The sequence below is a fragment of the Hemicordylus capensis genome, chromosome 6 (genome assembly GCF_027244095.1).
Source record: "Hemicordylus capensis ecotype Gifberg chromosome 6, rHemCap1.1.pri, whole genome shotgun sequence".
Lineage (NCBI taxonomy): Eukaryota > Metazoa > Chordata > Lepidosauria > Squamata > Cordylidae > Hemicordylus > Hemicordylus capensis.
The window spans coordinates 62,412,252-62,432,883 of record NC_069662.1 but is presented as its reverse complement, the minus strand read 5'-3'; the positions used below and the strand labels follow the sequence as shown (position 1 = coordinate 62,432,883).

At 44.0% G+C, this 20,632-nt stretch overlaps 1 protein-coding gene across 1 annotated transcript; it reads right to left on the bottom strand.

The window, feature by feature from the left end:
• Nucleotides 1–172: 172 nt before the first annotated feature.
• LOC128331336 (uncharacterized) lies at nt 173–14,509 on the bottom strand. Its single transcript, XM_053264679.1, has 4 exons — nt 14,070–14,509; nt 13,762–13,790; nt 12,864–12,921; nt 173–317 (listed from the first exon to the last, which is right to left on the bottom strand). Exons 1-4 carry the CDS (start codon nt 14,507–14,509, stop codon nt 224–226), a joined length of 621 nt encoding a protein of 206 aa, XP_053120654.1. The 3' UTR covers nt 173–223.
• Between the last annotated feature and the right edge of the window lie 6,123 nt (nt 14,510–20,632).

Below are 20,632 nucleotides of genomic sequence, written 5' to 3'. Positions count from 1 at the left end.
TAGTCATAACTAACTTAGTCTGGATGCTGTCCATTATGTGTAAAAAGGCCCAACTGAATTTCATAGCTGCAAAGTGTTAATTAAAATGGCAAAAAGTATGAATAAGTCTGCTGAAGTCCCCTATGATTTTCATTGTCTAATTCTGCAAACTACTTAAAGAAACAGCCACTAGTTATGTGTGTGCTATGTTGCAATCTTTTATTTCTTTAAATTCAATTATTCACTATTTTTTTTCATTGCTAGCTCGACGCTTTGGAGACATCTTAACATGTAAGTGTACAGATACTGGTGCTGCTCGCCGTGGTCCTTTTGGAACTCTGTAATAGCAGAAGAAAACAATTAGAAAGGGTTTTAATCTTTCCAAGACATAGCAGGCAGTTTTTAAGAGAGTTTGAGAGAGGCAGTGCTTCGCATGATGAACATATATATGTCATTTGTCTCACTATCTCCTGTCAAATAGGTTTTGCATGCTTTTGAATATGAATATGACAAATATTTATATACCACTTTTCAACAAAAGTTCCCAAAGTGTTTTACACAGATATTAAAAAAATAAATAAAATGGCTCCCTGTCCCCAAAGGACTCACAATCTAAAAAAGAAACATAAGATAGACACCACCAACAGCTCCTGGAGGGACGCTCTGTTAGGGATGGATAGGGCCGGTTGTTCCCCCCCTGCTAAATAAAAGGAATCACCACTTTAGAAAAGTTCCTCTTTGCTCAGCTGAAACACTGTGAAAAGACCACCAAACCTATTTCCCAGGGTCAGCCACAGGATTAGTGTTCACACCATGAGCAATGATCATACAACCTACAACTCTCTAAAACTCAGGGCCAGCCCAAGGATTTGTGATGCTCCATATGAAGCCTGGCTTTGGCTCCCCCTGCTCACACCCTGCCCCCCAGGAAGGCAGAGGATATGCCCATCCCCCTCACACACACCCCGTCCCCAGGCAGCTCCTGCCTGCCTGCTCAACCCTGGCCTCAAAGGACCACAATGCATTTATAATGACATAATGCATAACGACACATCGCAGCATGTGAGATGACAACATTTTAACGTGGCACGACACTTTTGAGCACTAGCAGAGACCTATTCCGGCTGTGCCAGATGATGTGGATGTGACATGCAAGTAGGTAAACAAATGGACAGGTAGGAAATGGGGCGGGGGAGGCTGCAGGCAAGCAAGCCAGTGGGGAGCGGAGCTGGAGGCAAAGGCAAATTTTGTGTATGTGTTAAACTTGTTATGTTATTGTTAACCACCAAGAGACGGAAGTTTGGGGCGCTGTACAAATCTGATAGATAAATACATACATACATACATACATGGCGGGCGACTGGTGGTAGCACCCATAGCTTGGCATCCTAGGTGATCACATTGTCTAGGACCCACCTACTGGGTCCTATGCTGGGAGCCAGCATAATGTAGTGATTAGAGTGTTGGACTAGGACCGGGAAGACCTGAGTTCAAATCCCCATTCAACCATGAAACTCACTGAGTGACTCTAGGCCAGTCATGTATCTCTCAGCCTAAACTACCTCATAGGATTGTTGTGAAGATAAAAATAACCATGTATACCGCTCTGAGCTCCTTGGAGGAAGAGCGGGATATAAGTGTGAGATTGTACTAGGGCTATTTTGGTGCTTACAATTAGCTCAAAGTCAGCCCTGCTTATCCTCACAGAAATCTGGATTCAACTCTCCTCCACTCAGATTGGCTGCCCATAGCGGCAATCACTATCTCTCAGACTCAGCCTACTGCAGATGGGGTTACATTCAAATGTGTCCTTCCTCCAGAAGGGAGGAAGGGAACCTTTAGATGCAACAAAGGGCCTTGTGAGAAAAATCAGCTGGTGGGCGAGTACTGTAGATGATTATCAGCATTCATCTAGATATCTGTTCATGGTGTATGTGTGTTTATATAGATATAGAAACAGACACTCACACACACCAAGGAATAATACAATTGCATATTGTGACTGAGTGTTTGAACTGGCTCAGTTGAAAAGTGTTGACATCTGAAGTTATAAAAATGTTGTTTCTGTATTTTGTTCTCGGTTGCACATCTAAGTCGCCACTGGATGCTATGCTACAGTTATCAAATGATGAACCAGACCTAAAGGAAGGTAGGCAAATAGCCTCACAGCTAATTTTCAGTACAGTCTTTATAATTCGAATCCCCATTCAACCATGAAACTCACTGGGTGACTCTGGGCCAGTCATGTATCTCTCAGCCTAACCTACCTCATAGGATTGTTGTGAGGATAGAAATAAGCATGTACATTGCTCTGAGCTCCTTGGAGGAAGAGCAGGATATAAAAATAAAAATTCATATCAAAGCATTGTACTACTACTACCACTATTACTACGAGACTAAACATCATAGCAGAAGCCCCATGTGATGAAAAGGATGCTTGGCTTTACCATTTGAGACTACAGGTGGGGGAATTAAATGCTTCCCCCAGGAGTCAACAAATGCACTTGCCAGTTTACCACTAGCATATTTTTAATTCTGTAATGAACCACTACTCTTCCCAATGTTTAGTGCCTCAAATGTTCAGTGCTAAATTTGGGAGATCTTGTATACCCCAGAGCCTGCCAGTGGCATACAAACGAGCTGGGAGGGGGGCAGAATATGAGTACCCTGCTTCCATTCTGCCCCACCTCTCTCATCTGCCCCACCTTGAGCTTAGTGAGCTGGTAATTCACCACATTAGGGATTGTGGAGTTCGATACCCAACAGGGTGAATTTCCAGCCCGCTGAGCTTGGGGCAGATGAAAGAAGGAGAGAGGTAGCTGGGATGGGGCAAAATGGGGACATCATGAGCTGCACCTGAAGCTCATTTTCCGCCACCCTCAGCTCATTTATACCAGCCACTACTGGAGCCTGGAGGAGGCCAGGCCCTGAACTTGCTCTGACTTTGGAGAAGAGGCTGAGAGAGGAACTAAATATCTTCTGCTTCTTAAGCCTCTCTAAGGCTTGGTATATGTCCCCACTCCCTCAGTGAGCTCAGAGCTAGACAGAAGAGCAGAGGTTTACGACTGTAGTTGTGTTGGCCCTGGTGACACTTTGGAATGCTTTGAAAGCTCAACAAGATACCACAGTCAAGGCCCCACCCCTCCTACTTAGGGGAGAGACAGGGTCAATTTAAGTACACATCTCTGGCAGGCTACCAAGGCTACCAAGGCTAGACGAAATTTGTGGATCCCTGGCTCTCCACATCCCACTCCGCACCATAAAATAGTATCTACACATACAAAAAAGAATGTTAGGGAAAAGGCTAGCCTAAATCTTTCTCCTGACATTCCAAGTCTGTATGTACAGGGAGCATTTTATATGGGGAGGAGCCCTCAAACGCTCCATCTCCCACCTGCAGTGTCATCAAATGGAGAATTTCAGTAACAAATGAATCCACTGGAACTTTTGCTCATATGTTTTGATTCTCAATCGCTGAAGCAGAGGTAGAACACAGAGAGGGAAAGGCAAAGTTGCAGCACAGTAGGGCTATAGCAGAGTTATCCCTACCTTTTGGGTGCCACATGATCAGTGACCATCTTCTGCAAGGATGGGGCCCTGTCTTTCACACGAAGGTCAGGAAATGAGGTTTGCACTTGAGCCTCCGTACATAAGCGAGATGAGCGCCATTTCTTCCCCCGAGGTATTTCAACAAAGGAGGTCTGAACCTGGGCTTCAGAAAATACAGGAACTTTTGACTTCATCTTTACTTTGGAAAATTGCTTCTCCTTTTCAGGCTTCTTAATATCTCCAGTTTCCATCTGCCTCTCTAGTAGTAAAGGGAATAAAGGTGAATCTTTGTCAAAAGACAAGCCAAGGCTGGCAGTTTGCATTTGCACCTCTGCTTCATCTCTTGTGGTCCATTGTTCAAGTAAGGATGCTGGCACCGGAGTACTATTTCGTGCTAGAGGAGCATCGTCCACAATTCCATATGGTGACGCAGGTGTGGGTGGTCTCATTGGGCTGGTGGTTCGTGATGGGACAGCAGACTCTACTGTAGCATGTGACACATTGGTCCTTGAGGACTGCATCTGGGCATCAAATAGCTGTTCCGGTGTCCAGAGATCAAGCTGGGAGGTCTGGACTTTGGTGGCAGTTTGTGATTGAGAAGGAGATGCTGTTCTTGACTTTGGAAATTCATTCTTAGAGCTTTGTCTCTGAAAATCTACTGACTCATTAATCTTGTATATTTCAGGCAAGGAAGTTTGCTTGTTTGGGCCAACATGGGCTGGGGGAGGAGATTCAGCTGCTGTATCTGCTAAGTGAGGCCTGAGTTGCACGGAACTTTTAATCTGTGGTGGGAGAGACAAATCCATCCTGGAAGTTTGTATCTGAGCATCATTTAGTTCTTTTGTCCTCCATATGTCAAGAGAGGAGGTTTGCACCTCAGTGTTGATTTGGGCTGAGGAAAAAGACTTTGCTGCCTCAGGTGTGGGTGACTGCCTTGGACTTTCAGACTGTTGTGGGACACAAGGCTCTTCCATGGATTTTGGCAAATCCTTCCAAGAAGTTTGCATCTGGGCATCATGTAGTTCTTTTGCTTTCCAGATATCAAGGATGGAGGTCTGTGCCTGGATGTCCATTTTTGATGCGGAACGAACATGAGAATGTTCCATTGATTTTGACACATCAGTCCAAGAAGTTTGCATCTGGGCATCGCTTAGTTCTTTGATCATCCTCGTGTCTAGGAGGGAGGTTTTTGCCTGGGTGTCTATTTGTGATATGGATCGAAAAGGAGATTCTCCCATAGATTTTGACACATCAGCCCAAGAGGTTTGCATCTGGGCATCGCTTAGTTCTTTGGTCTTCCGTGTGTCTAGGAGGGAGGTTGTTGCCCGAATGTCCATTTGTGATGTGGGGCGAACAGGGGGCTCTTCCACAGATTTTGGCAAATCAGTCGAAGAAGTTTGCATTTGGGCATCACTTCGTTCTTTGGTCTTCCGTGTGTCTAAGAGGGAGGTTGTTGTCCGAACGTCCATTTGTGATGTGGGACGAACAGGAGGTTCTTCCACAGATTTTGACAAATCAGCCCAAGAAGTTTGCATCTGGGCATCACTTTGTTCTTTGGTCTTCCGTGTGTCTAAGAGGGAGGTTGTTGCCTGAATGTCCATTTGTGATGCAGGACGAACAGGAGCTTCTTGCACAGATTTTGACAAATCAGCCCAAGAAGTTTGCATCTGGGCATCACTTTGTTCTTTGGTCTTCTGCATGTCTAGGAGAGAAGCTTTTGCCCGAGTATCCATTTGTGATGTGGGACGAACAGGAGGTTCTTCCACAGATTTTGACAAATCAGGTGAAGAAGTTTGCATCTGGGCATCTCTTTGTTCTATGGTCTTCCGTGTGTCTAGGAGAGAGGTTTTTGCTTGAATGTCCATTTGTGATGCAGGATGAACAGGAGGTTCTTCCACAGATTTTGACAAATCAGTCGAAGAAGTTTGCATCTGAGCATCACTTCGTTCTTTGGTCTTCCACGAGTCAAAGAGAGAGGTTGTTGCCTGAAGATCTATTTGTGATGCAGGACGAACAGGGGGCTCTTCCACAGATTTCGACAAATCAGCCCAAGAAGTTTGCATTTGGGCATCACTTCGTTCTATGGTCTTCCGTGTGTCTAGGAGAGAGGTTTTTGCCTGAATGTTCATTTGTGATGTGGGACGAACAGGAGCTTCTTGCACAGATTTTGACAAATCAGCCCAAGAAGTTTGCATCTGGGCATCACTCTGTTCTTTGGTCTTCTGCATGTCTAGGAGAGAGGTTTTTGCCCGAATGTCCATTTGTGATGTGGGACAAACAGGAGATTCTTCCACAGATTTTGACAAACCAGTCGAAGAAGTTTGCATCTGGGCATCTCTTTGTTCTATGGTCTTCTGCGTGTCTAGGAGAGTGGTTTTTGCTTGAATATCCATTTGTGATGCAGGACGAACAGGAGCTTCTTGCATAGATTTTGACAAATCAGCCCAAGAAGTTTGCATCTGGGCATCACTTTGTTCTTTGGTCTTCTGCATATCTAGGACAGAGGTTGTTATCCGAGTGTCCATTTTTGATGCAGGACGAACAGGAGGTTCTTCCAAAGATTTTGACAAATCAGCCCAAGAAGTTTGCATCTGGGCATCACTTCGTTCTTTTGTCTTCCACGTATCAAGGAGGGAAGTTTGCGACTGGATGCCCATTGGTGATGCTGGGGGGGACGGTTCTACTGATTTTGGCAACTCCTTCCAAGAAGTCTGTATCTGAGCATCATTTAGTTCTTTCGTCTTCCATATGTCAAGGAGGGAAGTTTGCTCCTGGACGTTCATTTGTGATAGAAGAGACTCTAATTTTGCTTTTTCTAAATTTGACAGTGATGTCTGCACATGCATGTCAGTATGCAAGCGTGATGCACGCCACGTGTTCCCCAAAGGGATTTCAACATCTGATGTTTGCACCTGAGCATCACTTTGTGTTGGCTGAGGAGGCTCTTTCTGTGCCTCTACTAACTCAAAAAAGGAGCTTTGAGTATCAGTTTTGTCCTTTTCTCTCCATAAATCTGTCAAAGATGTCTGCATCTCCAAATCAGCTTGTAACAGGGGAGGAGACTCCACTTTTGGCTCCAGTAACTCACTCTCAGAGACCTTCTGCTGCATGTCTGCTAGTTCTTTTGCTTTCCATATGTCTAAAAAGGAGGTTTGCACCAGCCTATCAACATGTTCTGCAGGAAGAGAATCAATTCCTTGCTCAGATAGTGAGGTTTGTGTTTGAAAATCAGCTTGTTCTTTTGCTTTCAAAATGTCATATAATGATGTTTGCACCTCACTATCAACTACAAATGGAGGAGGGGACTCCATCCTTCTGGCTACATCCAAGAGGGATGTCTGCATCTGGGCATCAGCTAAATTTCTAGCTTTCCATACATCAAGCAAGGAGGTTTGAGTCTGGATTTCACTCTGTAATTGGAGGTAAGGATCAGCTTCTTCCATTGGTAATTCAAGTCCCATTGTCTGCACATCAGCTTCAGCTTGCAGTCGTGATTCCTGCCATCTATTTCCAAATGGCATTTCAACATCTGTTGTTTGTACCTCACTGTCAACTAATGAAGACCAAAGAGGTTCTCTCTGGACTGGGGCCTGAGAGGCAGATGTCTGCACTTCTGGAAGTTCATGATACCACTTGCGAATCTGATCTTCCATTACTTCTGGAGAAATAAGGTATTCCTTCCTTCCTTCCTCCTGATCTTTACCCTTCGCCTCATTCAATGATAAGGAAGAGTACTTTGAAGAATCAACATCCGGTGTCTTCTCCGTGGGTTCAGTATGCGACAAAGAAGAGAGTTTTTTAAGAAGTTCCAAGTCAGATGTTTGTATCTGGATCTCCTTTGTTTGTGGAGAAGAAGAACGCCTCCGAGCAATTTCATAATCCAAAGCTGATACCACTTCTGCTGAGAAAGGGCGCTTTTTTTGTAGCTCAGTGCTTAAAATTAAATCTTGAGCAGCAGATTCTGACAAAGCAGAAGTCTTCCTCATTAATTCATGAGTCGGGATCTTCAATGGGGGTTCAGTCATTGACAGAGAAGAAATTTTTTTAAGTAACTCATTACGGGAAGCTAGATCCATGGTCTCAATCTGTGCTAACACAGAAAGCTTCCTTAGCAAGTCAAGGGTTGATGTTTGAGCATCTATATTAGCAGTTTGTGGTCGCGACAAACGCCATTTATCCCATTCGTGAATCTCTATGTCAGATGTCTGTATGCCAGTTTCAATCAATTCAGATGGGGGAAACTTCTCTTCTATTGCAAGAGGGGCTTCCAACAACCTTGACACCTCATCTACTTTTTCTAACTCAGGTGTTGAAGATTGTACTTCAATAACTTGTGTTTGGGGAATGGGTTCCTGATTCATTGAATCAAGAGAGGTTTGTAACTGGACTGTAGCTTTTAGTCGTGCAGAACGCCAGTCATTCCCAGGTGGAATTTCTACAGGTAAAGTTTGTGCCCCAGCATCAACATATAAAGGGTATAATGTGCTTAGGTTCATTTCAGACAATGGACAAGGTGACATCCTACTCTGTGGCTCTGTTCCTGCCGAGGATACATCATCCCTTTCTGACATATAGTCTGAAAATGAAGTCTGTACTTGGATGTCTGTTTCTGAAGGAGGCATGTCAATAGCTGAGGTTTGCACCTGGGCCTCCACAAAAGACGGCAAAGAAACAATCTTCTCTAATAATTCTATATAGGAGGGTTGCCTTTGAGCAGAACTGCACAAAGAGACGGCAGACTCCCTTCTAGGTGATGAAGGAAATGAGGTTTGCACCTGGGCCTCATTTTCTTCAGGTAATGAAAGCAGTGACGTTTGCACCTGAGCTTCAGCTTCCTTTGATAGTTCAGTAAATGAAGTTTGCACTTGGACATCAGTTTCAAATGAGGTTGGGGGTGAGGAGAGAAATGAAGTTTGTGCCTGGGCTTCAATTTCTCTTGGTATACTTGAAAATGAAGTTTGGATCTGAACATCAGCCTCAGATGCTGACTCTACCTCCTCAACAGGTAATGAACCCAACGAGGTTTGCACCTCTACTTCATTATGTAACCGTGACCACCGCCACCTATTTCCTTCTGGGATTTCCACATTAGAAGTTTGCACTTCTGTTTCAATACTCAAGTCTTCATCTTCCTGTTTGGGAAAACAAAAATGGTGTGTGTATATGACCACCTACATCTCATTACATTCAAAATAAGAATTGTGTTCTAGTTCTAGACCCCTGCTAACTGAGCAAAGAAGCATCTTTTAAAAGTGGTGATTCTCTTTATTTAGCAGAGGGAGAGCAACTGGCCCTATTCATCCCAGCACAGCATCCCTCCAGTGGCTGTTGGTGGTGTCTATCTTGTGTTTCTTATTTAAATTGTGAGCCCTTTGGGGACAGGGAGCCATTTTATTTATTTATTTATATCTATGTAAACCACTTTGGGAACTTTAGTTGAAAAGCGGCATATAAATATTTGTTGTTGTCATTCTAGAATTAAAGCAACACTCCTCTTGCTCACAAGGAGTCAAAGGTTTATGTTCGGAACCAGATGCATTACGGTGGAGGAAAGTCAGAGAAATATAAAATCAGATAAAAACTTCTACTCTTTTTAGACTGCTCTGGATTGCCGATTCTGCAGCCAAAAGAGGTTAAGCAGAGATGTGCTCTTATCCTGTGCATAAAAGATGCAAAAGCAGTATAAACAACAAAGAGCCTTGCAGCACCTTTAAGACTAACAGACTGAATGAACTTTTGTGGAAGTCAGATGAAGTGGGAGATAAACTATACGCTGCAATATGTCAGTGAGCATTTAGGAATTCTTTTTTGCTTTAATAAATTAATGTACTCTAATTTGTTGTGATGAAAGACAGTGGCTGCATTCAGATTCAATATAAAACAATTAAAGCATGGTTTAACATTATTAGCATGAGTCGCAAGCCTACACATTCCTTCATCCCCTCTGTGCCTGAGGAGAGAGAATTTGCTGCTTCTATTCCTCGTTTAAAACAAACTGGGAGACATTTCTGTGCTCAAACTCAGCAAATCCCAGTTTGTTCTAACCACCATTTGGTACATGTGCCAAGGTACTTTTCTGCTCCCCACAAAAAACCATTTAAGTTTTCTGAAAAAGTTTCCCAAAGCTATGGGGAAACTTTCCATTTCTGAAAATTCATTGGCCAACAGCAGTGTGAGTTTCTGATTACTGCTGCACTGTCACTTGAGTGACAGGACAGAACAATGAATGAATGCCAATGTAAAATGAAGCAAGTCTGACAATTTCAAATATTTATTTGTTTACATTTTAATACTGCTAAAAATGGGACATCTCATGGTGATTTACACAAGAAATTACACAAATCAAGCTTCTTCAGGTTATTATCCCTAGGAAACCTGTGAGTACATATATGTTTTATTGATTTATTGAATATTCCAATAAAAATTAGGCTTGTGTACTGGAATCTCCAACTCCAGCTGAAATGCACAATCTCCCTGGTGCCATGAGTGCTCCTGGCACGATCAGCACCCAGCACAGTACTTGCTATTTCCAACATGGGGTGGGCGAGAGCTTTTCACTGTAATTGGCGGTTGTGAACAGGATGCTGGAAAGTTGGGAGGAACATTTAACACACCTAAGCCTTTGGAAGGAAATTCGGGAGGAACCAGGTATCCCCACAGATACCATTCCCAGCATCCCATATCAGGGGCGTAGCTATAACTGAGTGAAAGGGTTCAAAGAACATGGGCCCCCAGCTTCTAAGGGCCCTCTAGCTCCACCTCTCTCTATTTTCTTCATTATCTCCCTCACTCTGGGGGGCCGCCAGAGAGACGGATGAACACAGGCCCCCTCTCCCCCAGCTATGCCCCTCCCATTCACATGCTCCCAGCAATACTGCAGGTTCTTGGCATCCCATTTACAGCCTCAAATTCTAGTGAGAAGCTCCCCTCACCCTGTGCTGGCAATAACAAGTACAGTCGTCCTTCACCAACCATGAGAGTTCAGTTCCTGGAAAACCTCACAGTTGACAAGGCATGATAACCAATGGGGAAAAGCGGGGTAGGGGGAATTGTGGTCGCAAAAAGACAAAAAAAGAAAACCCAGTTAAAAATAGAAAAAAACCACCCCTGGACCCTGGAAATCATCCCTGACCCCTGAAATTCCCACCCACCCCCCAGCCTCCACATTTCAAAAAAATCTTGCCAAACCACAGATATTCAGGTCGCAGTTGGTGAGACCTGTCACAATTTCCCATTCGCAGATATTCAAATCTGTGATTGGGTAACCCACAGTTGGCGACTGTACTGCTTGGCGCTGACTACACCAGGAGTGCCCACTTTCAATCGCATTTCTGTCTGAGTTGGAGATTCCAATGCACAGGCCTAATACAAATAATTTATTTCAGTCTAACATTTAACCATATTGTGTGTTTTTAGTGATTCCTCCCTCCACCTTCATCATATATTTCAGTTCAACTACTTGGCTACTTAAAAAACCTTTAAGCAGGGGAAATTAATAAGCATCATGGATATTGAAATGAAACCGCCTCTGCTGTCCTTCAGTCATTTGATTTAGCCAGAGCTAGAGATAATGACCTACCTGTAACCTTTCTATCTACAACTTTTGTTCCTGAAACCCAGTGTTTTTCAAAGATGCTTATTTGAACTAGACATTTTACAGGACATTTTAGGACCTAATCTAAGAGGAGATTCAAATCCAGATTCTGGTAGCCTTTTTGGAGAGAGCCTTTTTGGTGGTTGCACCCCATTTATGGAATAGCCTCCCCAGTGAGGTTCGCCTGGCTTCATCACTTTGTTCTTTTAGATGCCAGGTAAAGACCTTTTTGTGGGCCTTTTACACAGGCCTTTTAAATTCGGGTTTTTAAATTCGGGTCTTCAGATTTGTTCTGATATTTAATTTTATAATGAGTTTTTAAACTGTTTTGTATTGTATTTTATATTTTCTTTTTACCTTTTTTTGTCTGTTATGATTTAATGTGTTATGTTTTTATTGTATGTTTTAATCCTCTGTTGTGAGCCACCCGGAGAACAATTTGTTATAGGGCAGCTAACAAATAAAGTGTATTTTTTATTATTAATTTATTATTATTATTGATTCTTGTAAGTACAAAGCTCCTTGAATGATGCTCCTTTAAACTACTTTTAATGAACTGTCCTTTGTAATCCATACTATGTTTTAATGCCTTAAACTTTGCCTGTGCTATAATGTCTTTATATACTGTACGAAACGATATGTAAGTAAACTAGCATTTTTATACAGTTTATCATATATATTAAGTATATGATAATTAATATTATTGTGTTTTTATTGTATCGTATATATTAATTATTGTGCCATGGATATTGGAATAAAATTACCCCATCTTCCTTTTTTCATTGTGATTCAGCTAGGATCAAACCCAGAAATGATGACCTACCTGTAATCTTTTTTACCTACAACCTTTGCTCCCGCAACTCAGCATTTTAAAAAGATTCTTACCTGAACTAGATGTTTCATAGCATGTTTTAGGAGCTAGTTTGCTCTTGCTTCTCAAACATAAGGATTAGTTAAGGAAGATAAAGAGGTTAATTATAAATTTGAGTTAAACTAGTATTTTTATAGAAATTTTACTCTTGGATATTTATCTTTAAATATTGTCATTACAATCGTCTTGTGAAGTCTTGTATATTGTAAATAGTCTTGTATATTGTCATTACAATAGTCTTCTCATATTCTGTGAAGTGTCACATGTGAAGTGTAACACTGAAGTGTTCATATTCATATACACTTCACATGTGAAGTGTAATTTCTGGACTGGAGCTTTGCACACAACAGTTCCTGATATAGCTGACAGGTAATCTAAATAGTGGAGTGTAGAGGGTCATCCATCAGAGGCAGTTGCAACAATTGTCACTGCAATGTCCTTGTGAGCATGAACCCGCAGGCAATGTGTTTTCTGGATTGGAGCTTTATAGTTTCCTGATACAGTTTACAGCTAATCTAAATACTGGGGTGTAAAAGGTCATCTACCAGAAGCAATCCACAACATATGGGGGGGGGCGGGTCGTTGGTTTTTTTATTATTATGAAATGTCAAATAACAGGTCAGATCAAATCACAATCTATTTAGGACCTCATGAAGATTTCCACAGTAAAATTTTCTGAGGAGAAAATTAATGTAAACTCTATGAAAATGAGAAAATTTTGCATGGGAAATGTTTCCAGAAAATTTTCCAGAAATTGTTCCAATTCAGAACTTTCCAGAAAACCAACATCTCAGTAATCACTGATCTTCATCACCTATCCTTCAACATCTACTAGTCTTCTTAGAGTTTTCCATTCATGCAATGAATTACCTGTTCCAACTCTGGTTCCGAAGTAGTCTTCGAATGATCGGACTCACTGATATTAATGCTGCAATACATAAGACAAGTAAGACTTTCAGAACATATTGGACAATCAGCGCTCTGTGGTTGTATGTGTGTCTGTCTGTCTGTCTGTCTGTCTTTCTCAAAGATTTCATGCATAAAAGGTAGTATTGTGGGAAGCAGGGATGTAGCTATAACTGAGCATGTGGGTTCAAAGAACCTGGGCCTTCCAGCTGCTGAAGGGCCCCCAGTTCCACCCCTCCCTATTTTCTTCATTATGTCCCTCACTCCGAGGGGCCACTGGGGAGAGGGGTGAGCACAGGCTGGCTCTCCCCTAGCTACACCCCTGAGGAAGATTACACAGGCATGTGAGTGCCTGTGGATTATGGGTGGAAAGGCAAAACAGGTAAAATATCATGTTATTTCAGCCAGTGCCCCACCTTGATCTTTGGTGGTTTCTCAAAGCTTTCCCTTTGCACTATTCATGCTAGAACAGGCATTTTAAAGCTCAGAATCACCTGCTGAACAAGTGCATCAGTTTTTTTTAATGGATCAGTAGGAAAAAGGGCCAAGTTATGAGGAGAAGAAGTTGAAAAGTACACGTGAAACTGCAGCACCACAGTTGGATTCCGCCCCGCTTTACAATTGAAGATTTGCTAGCTTAGTGAAGCCCAGACCGATTCAACAGTCAGTCTTCTGTATGAAGGTTTGTCAAAATAAATGGTGGGTTTGTCAAAATAAATATTATTATTTTTTACATTTTATATCCCACCCTTCCTTCAAGGAGCCCAGAGCGGTGTACTACATACTTAAGTTTCTCCTCACAACAACCCTATGAAGTAGGTTAGGCTGAGAGTTTTGAATTTCTATAAATTAAGAAAATTACCCTCACTAGGTTTTATGGTAACATCAGATCTGCACACATTCAGTTGTAGTCAGCCAACAGCACAGAATGTTTGAGAGGAGAGAGAAAGGTGGAAGGGAAAAGGGAGTTACTATGCAGAGAAGACAAGGGGGGGTAAACAGTGAGGCTATTCTCACAATGGGGGGAAACCGGGCTAAAGGAGCCCAGCCCGGTTTTCTCCCATCATGAGAACCACCGGGCTCACAGGCAAGCTCAGTGATTCTCTGGGGGTTAGCCCCCAAAGAAGCCCTCCCCTTTATCCAGGTTAGTGGAGTGAGCGCTCCGCTAACCCAGGTTTTTCTGGCCGTGTGCTGCCACGGCATGGCTCCGTGGTGACACACAAGGAGACCCCCACCAGGAGGCTGAAACAAGCTTCCCAGTCCTGGAGGTCTCCCCAGGATGCCCTGCACAAATCCCGGAGCTTCCAGGGGCCATGCAGCCCCCGATCCCCGCAGCCTCCACTGGCTCCGTGACGGAGCCGGCAGTCATGTGGGCGGCCAATCTCGCTGCCCAGGGCTTGGAAGCTGCTCGTCTGGGGGGAGAACAGGCTAAGCCCACTCCCTCCACAGACCCGCTGGAAGCTCTTCTCACTGATCATGAGAAGAGCTTCAGTGGCTTCTACTGTTGTCTTCAGGCTGAGAAACAGCTGAGAAGGGTCTCTATCGGGGCTGGTGAAATCTTCTCCCCCTCCCAGAGAAGGAGAGCTGTCTTGAAAATAAAGGGTAACCATTACAGTTGAGTGGGTTAACTCATAAGAGGCTCAATCACACAGGCCTGGCTTCTTAGCAGTTATTGCTTCTATCTGACAGTGGTCTTTTCCTTCATTTTGTTTTATTTCACCTAAGAACTGCTAGGCCTCAATGCTTCTGTTTAGCTTGTACCACCTTCCAACCTGTGCCTCATAAGGGGGAAGGGCTGCTGAGTTCCTGGTAAGGCCGAATAACCTCCTTCAATCAGGAATTGTTCTATTATTCACTAGTTGTTGCTTTGAGAATGCAAAGACAGCCTCTTCTGTAATTTTTGGGTTACTCTTTAACAAAAAGAGGCATCTTTTTCTCTTTATTTATCGGGGGAGAGCAATTGGCCCTATCTAGCCCCAGCACAGCGTCCCTCCAGTGGCTGTTGCTGGTGTCTATCTTATGTTTCTTTTTTAGATTGTGAGCCCTTTGGGGACAGGGAGCCATTTTATTTATTTATTTATATCTATGTAAACCACTTTGGGAACTTTAGTTGAAAAGCAATACATACATATTTGTGGTATATAAATATGCTTCGTAAACTGCTCCTTTCGTATATACTAGCTCACTCTGTCTCTGCTGCTTCAGTGGATGGGTGTACAGACATTTTAGCTTGAGTCCTTAGTTTTTTTGGTTTCTTTCTTGGGATTTAATCCACAAGCAATTTGCTGGGGGGAAACATACAAATGGAGCAAAGACATTCAAATAATGTCTACTCTGTAGTGATGAGACATTAATTTCATGTATGAGACAAGTTTCTAAGGTTGGGTGAAGTTCCATTTAATTCACTGAGGGAAAGGCAGGTTGCAACTTACCAAGTTGAAGACTGAGTATCTGGTGGGCCAGCACAACAGAAAAACTTTCTCCAGCTTCCTGTAAAACAGAGGGAAGGAAGTTGCAGGATAATGTGCCTTAATCTAGATTCCTCTCAGGAATGCACCCACATAACCAAATAATGCCTTTTGAATCCTGATTCTAGCTAACTTCTATAAACCTTGACTCAAACTAGAGAAGAACCTCCTCTCCTCATTTAGTTCTCACTGTACTGACTGACTGGCATGGAAGTGCAACAGCAAGAAAAATTAAGCATGTGGAGACTCCCAGTCAGAGCAGAAGCGGGGGTGTACTTATACAGTGGTGCTCACCATTTATTTTTCAAATTTGTAGACCGCCTCAAACTTTTGTCTCTGGGCAGTTTACAGAAATATAAAACATATTAAAAATGAAAACCTTAAAAACAACTTGAAACCACAGTCCAGTTAAAAAGCTTGGGTGAAAAAACAAGTCTTTAGAGACTTTTAAAAAATTGTTAGATATTTTATTTTATATTTTATTTTTATATATTTTATATTTTATATTTTTATTTTAATAAATATATTGTTTATATTTATCTCAATATAAAATATATTAAAAATGAAAACCTTAAAAACAACTTAAAACCACAGTCCAGTTAAAAAGCTTGGGTGGGGAAAAAAGTCCTTAGAGACTTTTAAAAAGTTGTTAGAGATGGAGTGGCTCATATTTTAGCAGGGAGCACCTTCCAGAGTCTCAGGGCAGACAAAGGAGCCCCATCTGTGCATAGCCACCAGATGAGCTGGTGGCAACTGCAGACGAATCTCTCCAGATGATCTCTATGGGTGGTGGGGCTCATGGTGAAGAAGACGTCAAGATTTTCAGACCTGGAGCCATTTTCAGACCTGAAACCTACATGGAACCCACTTTTATCCTATATATCTGGTTCTTCCTTTGTTGTTCTCCCTTCTGTCCCTCTGTCTTCCACTCTCTTCTACCAAGTTCCTCCTTCTCATTCTCCTCTTGCTTTGGGGGGGGGGGGGGGAAGCTTTTGGAAAAAAGAGAAAATGGTGGTACTATCCTGATGCAACCCACATTAGGTCTGTCACAAGATAGTTGTGAGTCAGGGCCCATCAAGTGAAATGCAGGAATTGGGGACACACCAGGTAATGTGAATTGAGAATTTCTGTCAACTGTGATCTTTTTTGTTTTAAAGCATTCCATTAAAATAAGGTAACCAAAGGTAGCAAGAAAGGGCAACAGGCCCCACATCCACATCACATAAAAGGAATGCATAGGATTTAAATGTTGTTGTTATTTATTATTATTATTATTTTATTTTACATTTTATATCCCGCTCTTCCTCCAAGGAGCCCGGAGCAGTGTACTACATACTTAGGTTTCTCTTCACAACAACCCTGTGAAGTAGGTTAGGCTGAGAGAGAAGTGACTGGCCCAGAGTCACCCAGCAAGTAGTATGGCTGAATGGGGATTTGAACTCAGGTCTCCCTGGTCCTAGTCCAGCACTCTAAGCACTACACCACACTGGCTCCACACAACTGTTACTCTACTTACTGCATGTTCTCCTGCTCCATAATCTGAAGTTTCCGATAGTGCCCTCTTCCTGCCAGCATCATAAGTCTTAAAATCCTCTGGAGCTTTGCCAGACAGCAGGCTTTACTGTGAGTTCAAAGTTGCCCCCAAAATCCGATGCAAAAAAATTGATTTTTTAATCCCAGATATAAATCGAGCTACACTCTAACGTGCAATGAAAAACCCGAACTGTGTATAAAGTGCTCCCTGACCGCGGGGTCTTCAAGGTAAATTTGGCTGATATGTGAACATACACCTCCCTTCTAGAGGGGATGTGAACTAAAAACCAGGCGTGAAAAACTTCCGGCAAATTGCAATATAGCAGCTGATACTGCTCTCCCCCACCCACCCACCCACCCACCAACCCACCCACCCACCAACCATCTGAGAAGCAATTCCCAATTTTTCCTGGAAGGATATTTTGAATATGGCCCAATCTGGTAGCCTGGCAATGAGGAGGAACTATATGTTTCATAAAATGTCAGGGAGCTGGTAATGGATGAGATAGGGGTGATCAGTTGTGTGAGCACTGTGTTCATTCTGCTATGTTAATGGGAACATATGTAGCAGTATGGCTTTAAAGGCCTGAGATGGATAAACCACAATACTGAATTGCTCTAGGCCCATGCCAAATAGGCCTTCTTCACACAAAATAATGGGGCTATTCTTACGATCACAAAAATCGGGCTAGGAAAATCCTAGCCCGATTTTTGTGATCGTAAGAACCACCGGGCTCGCAGAGTAGACCCCTGGCCGGGAAGCTTAGAAGCAGCCTCCCGGCTCGGGGGTCTCCCCAACGAAGGGCATACTGGGGCTTCCAGGGGCCGCACGGCCCCCGAGCTCCCCAGCCCCCGCCAGCTCCGTCTCGGGGCCGGCCATCGTGTGGGCAGCCGATCTAGCCACCCAGGGCTCCCTTCCCACTCACTTCCCAAAACCGGGTCTCATGGATTGTGAGACCCGGTCCAATGCCTAATTTGCAGGAAACAGATCTTTATGGTCCCTGTCATATTTGGTGATCAGGTTTGTGTGTGCATGGACAGAGAAGCCAGGATTAATCATAGCCTCCTAATAGGTTGAGGCTATTCTCATGATGGGGGGAAATCGGGCTAAAGAAGCCCAGCCTGGTTTCTCCCCATCATGAGAACCAGCGGGCAAGCCTGGTGGTTCTCTAGTGGCTAGCCCGCCAAAGTAGCCCTCTCCTTAGCCCAGGTTAGCGGAGTGAGCGCTCTGCTAACCCGAGTTTTCCGATCGTGTGCTGCCACGATGCGGCTCCCCTCCATGGTGACACATGAGGAGATCCCTGCCGGGAGGCTGCAAACAGCCTCCTCAGGTCAGGGGTCTCTCCAGGATGCCCCGCACACTCGTGGGGAACTTCCAGGGGCCACATGGCCCCCAATCCCCGCAGTCCCCGCCAGTTCCATGACGGAGCCGGCAGTCATGGCTGCCTGTTGATCATCTGCGGAGAGAGTGAGCTAAGCCCACTCTCTCCACCCAACACCATCTGGCGCTTCATACCGATCGTGTGAAGTGCCTCAGTGAGTGCTAGTTGGAGGGCTATAGGCCACCTCCAGCTTCAAAGGCAGGATGCCTCTGAGTACCAGTTGCAGGGGAGTAACAGCAGGAGAGAGGGCATGCCCTCAATTCCTGCCTGTAGGATTCCAGCAGCATCTGGTTTCATTGCGTGAAGCAGAATGCTGGACTAGATGGGCCTTGGGCCTGATCCAGCAGGGCTGTTTTTATGTTTTAATACATCAAGTCCCCAGCTTAGAAACTGAATGTGTTCCAAAAGTTCATTTGTAAGTTGGATGTTCATAACTTAAAACACATGTAGTTCAAATACAGAAACAAACATAGGAAGCAGCCTTATACCAATATCAGACCATTGGTCCATCTAACTCAGTACTGGCAGCGCCTTCTCCAAGGTTGCAGGCAAGAGTCTCTCTCAGCCCTATCTGGGAGATGCCAGGGAGGGAACTTGGAACCTTCTGCCTGCAAGCATGCCGGTGCTCTTCCCAGAGAGACCCCCATCACCTTAGGAGAAAATCTGACAGCGCGGACATATGTAGTTTCTCATTCAAATGCAAACCAGGTTTGTATGTGCAGGTTTGCATTTGTAACGTGAGGGCTGCCTTAATTGAATATGTTTTGCAGCTTTGGATGGATGGATGGATGTTTGTAAGTCAGATATTTGTAGCTCAAAGAGTGCCTGTACTGAAATATGTTATCATGAAACATGATATTCTATACATGCAGAGTCCATGTTACTGCCTGTGTGGAGAAGTTCGTCATGTTTAAAGCCACTCTTAGTCACATCCTGGATGCACGTATTTACCAACATGAGAAATGCATTACAGAAACAGAGCAAAAGCTCAGAGAGTCCAGCACTCTAACTTCAACAACAGCTGACCATCCCCAACATCCTTTATTCAAACCTGTGGTGTGACTACACTTGGAATAGTGGCTAACATTATGCACAGAGTTTTATCTACAGCACTGCACACTCTGTATCACGGTTGCTGTGGACTTGTAAGGCAGCACTTGCACAATAATCACTTCTGCAGTTACTCCTATTTGTGACAATGGGAGTAACCGCAGAAGTGCTGATTGTCCAGTCACTCATTATCTGCCGTGTCAGGGCTTCCTTACAAGTCTGCAACAGCAATGTACAGCATTCACAAAATACTGCACATCATGTCAGCCACTCAGGGGCATAGTGACTACTGAATATTGGGGGACAATTGTCCCCTGGCCCCAAGGGTCTGGGGGTCCCCCCAAAGCTCCCCTTCGGCCAGGGCGACCACTTGCCCCCCTCCCACATGCAGCCAGCAAGCAAAGTGCTTGTTGGTTGGGAGTGCGAAGCACACCCCTCAATTCTCCCCCTGGGCTTAGGCCCCTCCCATGCATCTGATGTCAGACACAAGGGGTGGGGCCAGTGCAGAGAATGGGGCTGTCACAGCCCTGGCATAATTTCATTTCCTCATTTCCCCTGTCAGCGGTTGGTGGAATCGCTGAAAAGCAACTCCTTTCCCTGGCACTATACTAGGGCTGTGACAGCCCCCTTCTCTGCACTGGTCCCCTTGCATCTGACATCAGACCAGGAGGCATGGCTTGGGGGGGGGGGCATGCGTGCATTGCACGCATGAGAGAAAACACAAGGAACAGGGGAGCCACCAGTCACACTTTGTCCCCTGCAAAGCTCCCCACACCTCCACAGTCACTGTATATAGTTCTAGTCACCCTATCTCAAAAAGGATATTGTAGAGCTGGGGAAAGTGTAGGAAAGGGCAACCAATATGGTCATGTGATTAGAATACCTTTCCTATGGAGGGTAGACTAAAGCACTTGCGGCTTTTGTTTAGAAAAAAGGTGATGGGGAGACATGACAGAGGTTTATAAAATTTTGCACGGTGTGGTTACAATGCTTATCAATCAGTTTTTCTCTTTCTTAATGATGGATCTCAGGATCTCCCAGTGACAGGCACTGTCCAAAGAAAGTATTTCTTCACTCACGGATGGAATTCACTGCCACAAGATGTGGTCACATGAGGACTATATGCTACCTCCAGGTGCAGAGGCAGGATGCCCTCTGAATACCAGCAGCAGGGGAGAAATGACAGGAAAGGACATTTGTCTTTACGTTCTGCTTTGGTGGCTTTCAAGAGGCATCTCACTGGACACAGTGGGAAGTAGGATCCTAGACTTGATGGATGATCTAACAGGACTCTTCTGAT

Bases quoted from the DNA above. Each gene is read 5' to 3' on its own strand.
- LOC128331336 (XM_053264679.1), bottom strand. From the start codon at position 14,509: ATGGTTACCCTTTATTTTCAAGACAGCTCTCCTTCTCTGGGAGGGGGA. The intron at 13,791-14,069 runs GTTAGCGGAGCG...GAATGTGTGCAG, and splicing joins ACACGGCCAGAAAAACCTGG to ATCTGATGTTACCATAAAAC. The intron at 12,922-13,761 runs GTAATTTTCTTA...TATGTATTGCAG, and splicing joins TACCATAAAACCTAGTGAGG to CATTAATATCAGTGAGTCCG.